Here is a 14,101-nt window from a genome sequence, read left to right as displayed (position 1 = left end):
AGGATCTCAGCCCAGCTGGAACTTATGCTCCACAAAACCTTCACCCTGAAGACTTCATTGAAACCCAACAACATTTCCTTCATATTTCTTCATTCAGAGGGTGGTGAAGCTATGGAATTCTTTACCACATAAGGGTGTGGAGGCCGAGTCACTGAATGTATTTAAGAAATAGAACATAGAACAGTACAGCACAGAACAGGCCCTTCGGCCCTCAATGTTGTGCCGAGCTTTGTCCAAAACCAAAATAAATAAATAGATTTCTAGACACTAAAGGCATCAAAGGGTATGGGTAGAGAGCAGGTGCATGGCATTGATAGAGGATTAGCCATGATCACATTGAATGGCGGACAGACTCGAGAGACTGAATGGCCTACTATTTTCTCTGATTCTATGTTTGAATTACTTTCTACCCGATGTTTATTCAGCTTCCTCGGATGCATCCATGCTCTTTGCCTTAACCACTCCATGTGGCAGTGAGTTCCACTGAATCTTGAATTCCCTGTTTATTAATTTTCAGAAGTGGAAACCTCTTTTCCATGTCGACATGAATTAACAGCATAAGTGATGACAGCTGCTCCTCCGCTCATAGGATCCTGCATAAAAGACCAACAGGAAAGTGACCTTAGTCATTGGTCAATCAATTCCACACTTTTCTCCAGTCAAACTTCCCACCTGCACATCTCAAAATGACAGGCAGCAATTTGAAATGTGGGATGAGAATCCTTTGTGCTTTAAATCCAAGCCTCAGAATTGTACAGCACAGAAAAGGGCCATTCAGCCCATTGGGACTTGCCAGTAGACTTCCACAATAAAAAGAAAATCAGCGTACTTTACTAAAGTAGTTTTTTTTTTTGCTTAGGATGTATTTCAAAATGAGGTTTGAAATCTGCAGTCCAAGCTAGTTCTGAAAAAGCTGAACCAGCTGCTGCAGTCAGGTGAGCACTCAGCATCAATCTAACGCACAGGCTGTGCAGGGCCATAAAGCCTCAAGGTTCTTCACTGACTCTTTCTCGTGACTGCCATCATGAGGTACATTGTAAGTGAGTTTTTCTGGTCTTGAGATTGTTTGATCGGTGCCTTTTTCCTGGTCAGTGTTGTTGGTTTGTTCAGGGTCTGGCTTTACCCTTGGTCATTAGCTAGGTCAGTGTTTTCAGACTGGCCAATGTATTTTGCCTGTTTCATGGAATTGAAAGTAAATTATTAACCTGGTTAACAAATTGGCTGAGTGGAAAGGGATCAGGATCATGGGCAGGCACTCCAAATTGGCAGGATGTGACTGGTGGTGTCTCGCAAGAATCTGCGTTGGAGCCTCAACCAATAGTTGATGGGATAGAAAATTACTTATTCAAAATTGATGATGGCAGAAAAATAGGTGGTATTCCTCACAGAGTAAATGGAAGTATTACAGATAAAGGGAATGGGCAAAACCACAGTAAGTGTACTTCAATGTAGACAAATGTGAGGTCATCCATTTTGGACAGTATTCCATCATGCTTGAGGAGAAAAGAACAGGGCACTTTCTAAATGATCAAGAGCTAGAAACAATGGCTATCTAAAGAGGTTTATCTAAGGAGCCCAGGTGCACACATTATAAAATGTCACGAATGGGTACAGAAAATAATCTAAAAGGCTGATGGAATAATGACTTTTGTTACAATTCATAGGACGTGGGCATTACTGGCTTGGCTAGCATTTGTTGCCCATTTCTAATTGCCCCTGAGAAGGTGGTGGTGAGCCACCTTCTTGGATAGCTGCAGTCCATGTGGTGTCAGTATATTGCTGTTAGGGAGGGAGTTCCAGGATTTTGACCCAGTGACAGTAAAGGTATGCCAATATAGTTCCAAGTCAGGATGGTGTGTGGCTTGGAGGGGAATTTGCAGGTTCTGGTTCTTTGAGGAAGTAACGAGTAATGCGGATGGAGGGGAACCTGTGGATGTGATGTCCTTAAATTTCCAGAAAACATTTAACAAGCTGCCACATCAAAGTTTCCAACACAAAATAAAAGTTGATGTTGTTGGGGTGGTATATTAACATGGATAGAGGATTGTCTAGCTAATAGGAAACAGTAAGTAGGCGGAAATGGGTCATTATTTGGATTGGCAAGATGTAATTAGTGGTGTTCCACAGGGATCAGTGCTAGGCCCTCGGTTGTTTACAATTTATATCAATTAATTGGATGAAAGCATAAATGTATAGTTGCTAAATTTTCTGCAGACAAGAATAGGTAGGAAAGTAAGTTGTGAAGGGAACATGAAGAGTCTCCAAAGGGATATAGAAAGGTTAAGTGAGCGGACAAAAAATAGGCAAATGGAGTGTAATGTGGGTAAATATGAACTTGTCCATTTTGGTGGGAATAGAAAAGCAGTATATTATTTACATGAGAGGAGATTGCATAACTCTGAGGTACAGAGGGATCTGGGAGTCTTGGTACATGAATCACAAAAAGTTAGTATGCAGGTAGAGCACACGATTAGGAAGGCAAATGGATGTTTTTGTTTAATGCAAGGAGAATGGAGTATAGAAGTAGGGATGTTTTCCGACAGTTGTACAGGATGTTGGTGAGACCATATCTGCATTACTTTTACAGTTTCGGTCTCTTATTTAAGGATGTACATAATTGCTTGAGAAGCAGTTCAGGGAAGATTCTCTTGACTGATTCCTGGAATGAGGGGTTATCTTACGAGGAAAGGTTGTTTAGGCTGGACCTGTATCCAGTGGAGTTTTGAAGAATGAGAGTTGTTCTCATCGAAACATAATCCTGAAGGGACTTTGATGTCGTGAACAATGAGGATGTTTCCCCCTCTGGGAAAGACTGGAACTAGAGGACACAGTTGAAAATAAAATGGAGATGTGGAGAACTTTGTTTTTTCTGACGGTAGTGAGTGGAACTGTCTTCCTCAGAGATCGATAACATTAAATATTTTCAGGGCAACGGTAGGTAGATTCTTGACTGACAACAGGGGAGTCAAAAGGTATCGAGCGTAGACAGGAAAGTGGTGCTGAGGCCATAATCAGATCAATGCTCATTCAGGCAAGTGGAGAGTATCCCATCACACTCCTGACTTGTGCTTTGTAGATGGTGGACAGGCTTTGGAGAGTCAAAGGGTGAGTTCATCACTGCAGAATCTCTCACCTCTTAGCTGCTCTTCATCATACATATCATTAGAGAATCCCTACAGTGCAGAAGGAGGGTTTTCAGCCCATCGAGTCTTCACTAACCCTTTGAAAGAGTGCCCTACCCAGCCCCACTCCCCAACCCTATCCCACCTAACATTATGGAAACTAACCACCTAACTTGCACACAGAACTGCTACCCACTGTGCCACCGTGCTGACCTATCTCGTCACAGTATTTATACGTCTGGTCCAATTTAATTTCTGCGCAATGTTAGCCCTCAGGATGTTGATAGTGGGGGATTTAGCCGTGGTAATACCATTAAATGTCAAGGCTCGATGGTTTGATTCTTTCTTTATAAATGGAGGAATAGAATATAAGAAGTCCTGCTTCAGATATAAAACTGTTAGACTACACCTGGAGCACTGTGAGCAATTCTGGCCATCACATATTTGGAAGGATATATTGGCCTTGGAGGGATTGCAGCAAAAGTTTTCAAAATATAACCAATCTAACTTTGGTGGTGGGGAATTTCTAGAAACAATAATTTGGGGCAAAATGAGTAGTCACATGGTCAACTGTGGATTGATTAAGAAAAGTCAGCATGGATATTTTTAATGGAAAATCATGTTTAACTAACTTCCTGGAGTTTTTGAAATAATAATAGTCGTCTGTATTGTCACAAGTAGGCTTACATTAACACTGCAATGAAGTTACCGTGAAAAGCCCCTAGTCGCCACATTCCAGCACCTGTTCAGGTACACGGAGGGAGAATTCAGAATATCCAAATTACCTAACAGCATGTCTTTTAGGACTTGTGGGAGGAAACCAGAGAACCCAGAGGAAACCCACGCAGTCACATGGAGAATGTGCAGACTCCGCACAGTGAACCAAGCCGGGAATCGAACCTGGGACCCTGGCGCTGTGAAACAACAGTGCCAACCATTGTGCTACCGTGCTGCCATGTGATATCAGACGCGGTCAGTAGGGGCAAGTGTTGGTGTGATGCACATGGACTTCCAAAAGCCATTTAATATAGTGTTGCACAACAAACTTGTGAGCAAAGTTATAGCTCATGGAATGAAAGGGACCAAAACCACAAGGAAACTGAATTGATTGAGTGGTCTGAAGCAGTAGTGGTTGATGAATTTTTGGGGGGCTGGAAGAATGTTTGTAGTGGAGTTCCCCAGGGGTCAGCATTGGGACCCCTGCTTTTCCTGATATATATTAATGAGCCAGACATTGGTGTACGGGGGGCAATTTCACAGTTTATGGATGATACAAACTCTGAAGTATTGTGAACTGTGGGGACAATAGTGTAAAACTTCAAAGGACATAGACAGGTTAGTGGAGTGGGTGGACAGATGACGAATGGAGTTCAAAGCAGAGAAATAAGAAGTGATTCATTTTGGTAAAACAATCATGGCAAGACCATGTAAAATGAGGGGTACAACTCTAAACATGCTCCAGGAGCAGAGAAACCTAGGTATATATGTACATAAGCTGTTGAAGGTGGCAGAACAGGTTGAGATAACAGTTTATAAAGCATACAGGATCCTGAGCATTATTGATAGGAACATAGAGTGCAAGGTGTCATTAGTTTGACCTCAACCTGACTATTGCATCCAGTTCTGGGCACTGTATTTTAGGAAGAATGTGAAGGCATCGAATCATAGAAGGGTGGCACAGTGGTTAGTACTGCTTCCTCACAGTGCCAGAGTCCCAGGATAATTTCCGGCCTTTGGTAACTGTCTGTGTGGAGTTTCCACTTTCTCCCCATGTCTGCGTGGATTTCTCCCCATGTCTGCTGCTCTGGTTTCCTCCCACAGTCCAAAGGTGGGAAGTTAGGTGGATTGGCCATGATAAAACTGCCCCTTCATGTCCAGGGATGTACAGGTTAGGGTGGGGGTTACGGGGATAGGGAGTGGGCCTGGGCAGGCTGCTCCTTCAGAGGGTCGGTGCAGGCTCGATGGGCCGTATGACCTCCTGCACTGTAGGGATTCTATGGTATCGTTCTACGGCATGGGAGTGACTGCAGAAAAGATTCATGGAATGAGGAACTTCAATTGTGATGATGAAATAGACAAGTGAGGACTGGTTTTCCTTAGGCAAAAGAAGGCCGAGAGGAGAATTTGATAGGGATGTTCAAAATCATGAGGAGTCTAAATAAGGAAACAGGAATATTTCTCCAGTTGTTTCAGAACAGTTCCATCAAGAATTCCTTGTTTTCATATTCTTGCAATAAAGGCCAACTTTTCATTTGACTTCTTATTACTCTCTACCCTGCATATGATTCATGTACAAAGATGCCTTGATCACTCTGTGGCCCAGGAAATAACACTTATACCATTGTAATACTTCTCTTTGAAATGGTAGTATGGGATTATTTTACTCCCACTTGAAAGGGAAGACAGGAGTTTCAGTCAATGTCTCATCCAAAAGACAGCACCTCCAAACATGCAGTGCTTCACACTGACGTGAAGCGTGGATTTTGAGCTCACATTTCTGGAGTGGGATTGGAACCGTACCTTCTGACTCTGAATGAATTGAATGTGTTACACACTGGGTCTAAGCTGATATATTTTAAACATTGGGCAGAATACCACCAAATCCCTACAGTGCAGAAATAGGCTGTTCGGCCAATCGAGTCTGCACCGACCCCCTGAAAGAGCATTCTACCCATGCCCACTCCCCCGCTCTACCCCTGTAACTAACTCCACCTAACCTGTGCATCTTTGGACACAAAGGGGCAATTTTTTTCACATGGCCAATTCACATAACCTGCACATCTTTATACTGGGAAGAAACCAAAGCACAGGGAGGAAACCATGAAGACATGGGGACAACGTGCAAACTCCACGCAGACAGTCACCCAAGACCAGAATTGAACCCGGGTCCCTGGCACTGTGAGGCGGTAGTGCTAAATGCTGTGCCACTGTGCTACCCAGCCTGAAATCTTTAATTTGGTGGCGAGAGTGGAAGCCATGGTAGCATAGTGGTTAGCACAGTTGCTTCACAGCTCCAGGGTCGATCCCCAGCTTGGGTCACTGTCTGTGCGGAGTCTGCATGTTCTCGTGTCTGTGTGGGTTCCCTCCGGGTGCCCCGGTTTCCTCCCACAGTCCAAAGATGTGCGGGTTAGGTGGATTTGCCATGATAAATTGCCCTTAGGTTGGGTGGGGTTACTGGGTTACGCGGATAGGGTGGCGGTGTGGGCTTAAGTGGGGTGCCCTTTCCATGAACCAGTGCAGACCCGATGGGCCGAATGGCCTCCTTCTGTACTGTAAAGTCTATGATTCTATGAATTCCTGCGTTGGGAGGTGGGGAGCACAATCTTGCACTGTTCAGCTCATTACTGATTTCCTTTGTGGAGCAGGGTGAATCTCAATGGGGGTTGGCAGGAGGTTGCCTTCCCTGCTGTTATCTCATAGGATCGAAGGCCTGGCCGATATGCCTAAATGGCACAGGATAGCCTCAATCGCTTTCCCCCATCCCTCCTATCATCTCCTTTACAGCCCCCGTGTGTTCAGCCTGGGCACAATTTATGCTGCCCGCACAGAATATGAGTCAAGCTGTGAGCAGTCCCCAAGAAGACAGATGCAGCGTCTACTCACTTCCGCAGTACTGGAAGTAGTCAAGCTCGCCAGGGGCACCCCACTTGTGTGCAACCATAAAAGTGAATGTTCTCATTTCTTGCTGGTGGGGAACTTAATTTGGAGGGGGATATTAATTCTGGTGAGGTAGCCTTTTAATGAGCACGTATGGCATGCTAATATGTGAGTGAGGGCCTCCTGATATTGTTCTTTGAGAAGCTCCACATGCCTTTTAGCTGTCTTTGAAGTTGCGAGAACAGAATTCCTACAGTCCATTGTCCAGAAAAAGACCTAGTTATCCTGACTCTGCCTGATGTGGATCTGTATATCAGTGGCTTCTGACAATTGACAGATGGTTAATGAAATGATAGTCACATCTAACATACCGATTAACAGGGTAAATCTGTGAACTGTGTGCTAAATAATGAGGGGTGAAATCTGTGAAATGTGTGCAAAATAATAAGGGAGAAATCTGAACTGTGTGCTAAATAATGAGGGGGGAAATTTGCAGGGCAATGTGGAAAGGTCAGCAGAGTGGTATTAATTGGACAGCTCATTCAAATAGTTAACACAGACATGATAACCTGAATAGTCTCCTTTTTCATATTATATCGTCACTCGATTCAATGATTCTGTTGTTCGTGTTTTTATTTCCGATTGAAAGGAAATGTGCTTTACTGTCTGAAAATTATTGTTATTTCTTTGTGATGTGGGCTGTGATTTGCACTGAAGTTAACCTGGAGCATTTTCCCACTTGTTTAGATAGCAAGAGAGCCGAAAGATTTTAAGTACACCATGCACTGATTTACAATCTTCTTGTTTATTATTTATATAATTTAACATAAATTATTATTCATTTTTATTATATATAGATTATTTATATAGTACCTACCTTCATATAAATCATCAACACCTTACCGTCCAATCTCCTCCTCTTCTCAGTCCCGTGTGACCCTGGAGACCAATAATGCTGCAACGACAAGCGGAAATGATGTCTGTACAATCCAGGCAGAGATGCTGCAGCTGGACCTGATTGATGCTGTCGACGATATCGAGGAAGAAGAGGACAACGGTCCTCTGAAGGAAACCAATCCTGTCAGCATGGCATCCTACAAACCCAAACGGCCCACGACCTTGAATCTTTTCCCACAAGTTCCTCGGACTCAGGTAAGATGGACGAAGGTGGCGGTGCTTCCTCGCTGTTCTACTGATGCTAGCTCGCAAATTAAAATGACCTCTGCAGCTCATCCCCCCCCCCCCCCTCCTCCCCCACATATAATCTTATGTTTTTCCCAGACAGTACATAAGAGACAGAAAAGGACTTATTTGCTTTGTTACCCTCTTTTGCTCAGCTCAGTTGTAATAAAGGCGGACCTTAAACTTTGCCTTGATTATGGTCATTAATAGTGGAAATCAAACATCCGTGTTTTCACATTCATTATTGCTTTCCCCGGTTATTTAATCCTAAACATAGACTGTAGGAGATTGCAAAGATTGCCTGCAGCAGTGAGTGTCTGATCAGATTACTGTACCAGTGGACAGTTGCATCACTGAAATGCAGACTTGATTATTGGGCCAGAACATATAATTCATTGCCCTTGTAATCTGTACATGGATGGATTTCAGTAATATGTTGGTTATTGAAGCTGCATGCATGTTGAAAAGTGTAAGGCGAGATCAAATTGAATTGTATGAATAGTCTTTGCATAAAATTACTTATAAAAATGCTTGTTAGTGGATAAATTAATGCCATATAACTGTCTGAAAGCTATAAAGTAAAATTGAAAATGTTGTATTTATATCGTGCCTTCAGGATGTCCCAAGGCCCTCGATAACCAGTGAAGTACTTATGAAGTATATTCGTTGTTGTATTATGGGAAATGTAGCTGTCAGTTTGTGCACCGCAAGTTCCCACAAATAGTCATCTAATATTGTCCAGATAGCTATTCCAATGATAATTAAGGATAAATAATGACCAGCTGTGAGGAGAATTCATCTTTGAAATAGTGGGCATGGGGGTGGGGCGGGATTCTCTGATCCTGAGGCTAAGTGTTGACGCCGTCGAGAAACATCAACATGGCCTCAGAATCAGCAAGTCTGGCCCTTACAGGGGTCCAGCACGGCACTGGAGCGACCCACGCCACTTCAGCTGCCGATCCCGGCGTCAGATGGGCGCCGCCACTCTGCGCATGCACGGTGGAACCGGTGCGATTTCCGCGCATGCGCGGTGTCTCCCTTCTCCGTGTCGGCCCTGACGCAACATGGCATAGGGCTACAGGGGCCAGCACGGAACAAAGGAGGCCCCCGAGAGGCCGGCCCACCGATCAGTGGGCCCCTATCACGGGCCAGGCCACAGCGGAGCCCATCCCCGCCCTCCCATAGGCCGTCCACGGACCCTTCCACGCATGGTCCCGCTAGGTAAGACCAGGTTAGAACGGCGCCAGCGATACTTGGGCTTTTAGGTATGGCCGCTCGGCCTAACCCGGGCGGAGAATCGCCGGGGGGGCCCCATAGAATGGCTCCTGGCTGGCGCCACGCCGGCGATTCTCTGCTGTGAGGAGAATCGCGTCGGGGCAGCGTGGCTCGTTTTGCGCCGGTCGCGCCGATTCTCCGGCCTGGCCCTGGGCTGAGCGAATCCCACCCGAGATCTCTTGTATCAACCTGAAAGGGCAGATGTGACCTCAGTTAAATGTCTCAGCCAAAATGTGACACCTTTGACAGTGTGGCACTACCTCAGTGCACTGGGAGTGTCAGCCTAGATTTTTTTGCTGAAGTCTCTGGAGTGGGACTGGAACCCGCCACCTTCTGACTCAGAGGAAAGATTGCCTCACATTCTCCCACACAAATACAAATATCATACCTTCAGTGATTGATCCAATCCCAGTGTTGTCATTCTGGTACTTGGTGTCAACCTGGCCTGTTGTATGCAGAATAAAAGCAGGCTTTCAACCAATATAAATCGATGACCGGTGTCAAAGGTGTGGTTTTTTTTTTAAAAAATTGATATATTACCATCCAAAATGGTCTACCATGGCACACTTTGTGGTAAAATGAGAATTAAACTGTTTTGCTGGGCCAGACAGGGTGGGAAGAGATGCCAATCTCCTCCTGAATGGAAGGAAGTGTCCGAGATACTCGAGAGATTGACTGCTTCCTGGCGAAGAGTGCATCGGCGCAACATCGAGGGCCGAAGGGCCCGTACTGCGCTGTAATGTTCTATTTACCCACTGCAGAAAGGGAAATAAATAAACTCATTGTCTTAATTTACCAGTTACATAAGTCAATAAATCACCACCTTTCTCACTCTAGAATATGAAAGAAGGAATAATTTCCCATCTGTTTGAGGTGGGAATTTATATAGGTTGGGCAGCACGGTAGCATAGTGGTAGCCACAGTTGCTTCACAGCACCAGGGTCCCAGATTCGATTCCCGACTTGGGTCACTGTGTGGAGTCTGCACGTTCTCCCCATGTGTGCGTGGGTTTCCTCCCGGTGCTCCGGTTTCCTCCCACAGTCCACAGATGTGTGGGTTAGGTGGATTGGCCATGCTAAATTGCCCATAGTGTCCAAAAAGGTTAATTGGGGTTACTGGGTTAAGAGGATGGGGTGGAGGAGGTGTGTGCTTGAGTGGGGCGCTCCTTCCAAGGGCCGGTGCAGACTCGATGGGCCGAATGGCCTCCTATCATTCTATGATTCTATGAATTTAAAAGTATTCAACAGATTGTTATTTGCATTATTCCTCCTTGCCGAATACCTCGATGACAATATTTAGTGTTCTGGTTAAATAACATTTTGGATTTTTATTCAGAACCACCCTCTAAACCTGAACAATGATACAATCCTTGCAGAAGACAGCGAGTGGTAGTGGATGGAAAGTATTCCGCCTGGAGGTCGGTGACCAGTGGTGTCCCGCAGGGATCTGTTCTGGGCCTCTGCTCTTTGTGGTTTTTATAAATGACTTGGATGAGGAAGTGGAAGGGTGGGTTAGTAAGTTTGCCAATGACAAAGGTTGGGGGAGTTGTTGATAGTGTTGAGGGCTGTTGCAGGTTACAACAGGACATTGACAGGATGCAGAGCTGGACTGAGAAGTGTCAGATGGAGTTCAACCTAGATAAATGTGAAGTGATTCATTTTGGAAGGTCAATTTTGAATGCTGAATACAGGCTTAAAGGCAGGATTCTTGGAAGTGTGGAGGAACAGAGGAATCTTGGGGTCCATGTACATAGATCCCTCAAAGTTGCCACCCAGGTTGATAGGGTTGTTAAGAAGGCGTATGGTGTGTTGGCTTTCATTAACAGAGGGATTGAGTTGAAGAGCCGCGAGGTTTTGCTGCAGCTTCATAAAACCCTAGTTAGACCACATTTGGAATATTGTGGTCGCCTCATTATCGGAAGGATGTGGATGCTTTAGAGAGGGTACAGAGGAGATTTACCAGGCTGCTGCCTGGACTAGAGGGCATGTCTTATGAAGAAAGGTTGAGGGAGCTAGGGCTTTTCTCACTGGAACGAAGAAGGAAGAGAGGTGACTTGATAAGAGGTGTACAAGTTGTTGAGTGGTATGAATACAGTGGATAGCCAGGGGACTTATCTATCCTGATGCTTTTCAAAATGTCCAGCACATCCTCCTTGATATCAACCTGTTTGAATCTATTGACCTGGTTCACCCTGTTCTCGTGAGCAACAAGGTCCCTCTCTCTAGTGAATACTGAAGTAAATTATTCATTTAGGGCCTCACCCATCTCCTCAGACTCTAGGCACAAGTTCCCTCCACTATCCCTGATCGGTCCTTCTCTCACTCTGATCATCCTCTTATTTCTCACATAAGTGTGGAACGCATTGGGGTTTGCCCTAATCCTTCCCGCCAGGGCTTTTTCATGCCCCTTGCTAGCTCTCCTCAGTCCATTTTTGAGTTCCTTCCTGGCTACCTTGTAACCCACTGATCCGAGTCACATCCTTACTTCCTCAACCTTACGTAAGTTTCCTTCTTCCTCTTGACTAGAAGCTCTTGTCATCCAAGGCTCCTTCACCTTACCATTCATTCCTCGTTTCAGTGGGACTAAACTATCCAGCACTCACAGCAATGCTCCTTAAACAACCCCCACATTACTGTTGTGCATTTCCGCAAGAACAATTGTTCCCTTTATGCCCCTCAGCTCCTTTCTAATCGCAGTATAATTTCCCCTCCCCCAATTAAATACCTCCTCACACTGTCTGTTCCTATCCCTCTCCACGACTATGGTAAAGGTCAAGGAGTTGTGGTCACGGTCACCGAAATGCTCTCCCACCAAGACATCTGACACCTGGCCTGGGTCGTTGCCAAGCACCAAATCTAATATGGCCTCCCCCTAGTTGGCCTATCTACATATTGAGTCAGGAATCCTTCCTGTATACACCTGACAAAATCTGCTCCATCTCACCCATCTCCTCAATTTACACTAAGGAGGCTCCAGTCAATATTAGGGAAGTTGAAGTCACCTATGACAACAACTCTATTATTTCTGCAGTTTTCCCAACATCTGCCGCCCAATCTGTTCCTCTATCTCTCTGCTGCTATTGGGGGGGGGGGGGTCTATAGAAAACTCCCAATAAAGTGACTGCTCCTTTCTTGTTTCTGACTTCCACCCATACTGACTCAGTAGACAAACCCTCCTCAACTACCTCCTTTTCTGCAACTGTAATGCACTCACTAATTAACAGTGCCGCTCCCCTCCTCTCTTACCTCCCCCCACCCCACCACCATTCTTCCGAAAACATCTGAACCCCGGAACATCTAACAACCATTCCTGCCCCTGTGAAATCCATGTCTCCATAATGGCCACAACATCTTAGTTCCAAGTACTGATCCATGCTGTAAGTTCATCTCCCTTATTCCTGACACTCCTTGCATTGAAACCGACACACCTTAACCCGTTCTACTGAGTGCAACTTTGCCCTATCAACTGTCTATCCTTCCTCACAGACTGGCTGCACACTATTTATGCCTGTTCAACAGCTTCCCTATCCTCTGATCCACAGCTCTGGTTCCCATCCCCCTGCCAAACCCTCCCGGAGAGCTCTCGCAAACCTCCCACCCAGGATATTGCTGCCCCTCCAGTTTAGATGCAATCTGTCCTTCATGTACAGGTCCCACCTTCCCCAGAAGATATCCCAATGATCCACATATCTGAAGCCTTCCGTCCTGCAGCAGTCCTGTAGCCATGTGTTCAGCTGCACTCGCTCTCTGTTCCTTGCCTCACTTGCATGTGGAACCGGTAGCAATCCTGAGATCACTACTCTGCTCGTCCTGCACTCTAGCTTCCAACCTAACTCCCTAAAATCACTTTTTAAGCCATGTCGTTGGTGCTTATGTGCACCACGACTTCTGGTTGCTCCCCCTCCCCCTTAAGAATCCTGTAGACATGATCCAAGACATCCCTGGCACCCGGAAGGCAACATAACTTCCGGCAGTCCCTTTCGCGACCACCAAATCTCCTATCCATTCCCCTAACCATTGAGTCTCCTATCACTATTGCTTTTCTATTCTCCCCCTTCCCTTCTGAGCCATTGAGCCAGGCTTAGTGTCAGAGACCTGGCCGCTAGGGCCTTCCCCCAGTAGGTCATCCCCCACCCCCCAACAGCATCCAAAATGGTACACTTGTTTTGAAGGGGAATGGCCACAAGGGATCCCTGCGTTGTCTACCCGTTCCCTTGACTGTAACCCAGCTACTCTTGTCCTTCACCTTGGGAGTGGCTACCTACCTGTAACTCCTCTCTGTCACCCCTTCTGCCTCCCGGATGATCTGAAGTTCATCCAGCTCCAGTTCCCTAATGTGGTCTCTGAGCTGGAGTTGGGTGCACTTCCCGCAGGTGTAGTCAGCAGGGACACCAGTGGTATCCCTCGCCACCCACATCCTACAGGAGGAGCATGCTACTGCCCGAGCCTCCATCCCCTCTGATCTGAATTCCCAAAGAGATTTAAAGGGTAAAACAAAGAAGAAAAGATTAAACACCCGTTAGGCCCTTTAAAAAAAACAAAAAATATATATATAGTGTTGCTACTCTCCCAAGTGAACCCTCTAAGATTGGTGATTCTGCTAAATGATACAATGATAGCCCCAAAAACAAACAAACCGAAAAATAAAAAAAATTTTAAATTAAAAATTTTCAAAACCCAAAAACAAACAAGTCTTACCGTACAGAATGTAGCTGCCCTGTGAACCAACTGGAACTCCGCCCTCAGACAGGACACTACCACTATAAAGCCAGAGGGCACCAGATTTCCCGCTCTCTCTGGACCCAGCCACTGAGACAGTCAGAGTTTGTGAGCTAGCCAGTGCAAACACCATGCGGTAGCTAGTCAGTCTGGTCAGGCTAGTACTAGGTCTCCAGTCAAGTCAGCATAGTGTCAATCCACAGTTAA

General features: G+C 45.6%; 1 protein-coding gene across 6 annotated transcripts in view; it reads left to right on the top strand.

The window, feature by feature from the left end:
- Positions 1 to 14,101, top strand: part of mapk8ip1b (mitogen-activated protein kinase 8 interacting protein 1b) — a 227,162-nt gene that overhangs the window by 140,659 nt on the left and 72,402 nt on the right. For all 6 annotated transcript variants that reach the window (XM_038807886.1, XM_038807884.1, XM_038807883.1 and 3 more), the window contains one exon: positions 7,647 to 7,871. In XM_038807886.1, the coding sequence (XP_038663814.1) occupies positions 7,647 to 7,871 (225 nt within the window). The remainder of the gene's footprint in view (positions 1 to 7,646; positions 7,872 to 14,101) is intronic.

The sequence above is a fragment of the Scyliorhinus canicula genome, chromosome 9 (assembly GCF_902713615.1).
Source record: "Scyliorhinus canicula chromosome 9, sScyCan1.1, whole genome shotgun sequence".
Classification (NCBI taxonomy): domain Eukaryota; kingdom Metazoa; phylum Chordata; class Chondrichthyes; order Carcharhiniformes; family Scyliorhinidae; genus Scyliorhinus; species Scyliorhinus canicula.
The sequence above is the reverse complement of the archived record's forward strand: the minus strand, read 5'-3'. Positions and strand labels throughout refer to the sequence as shown.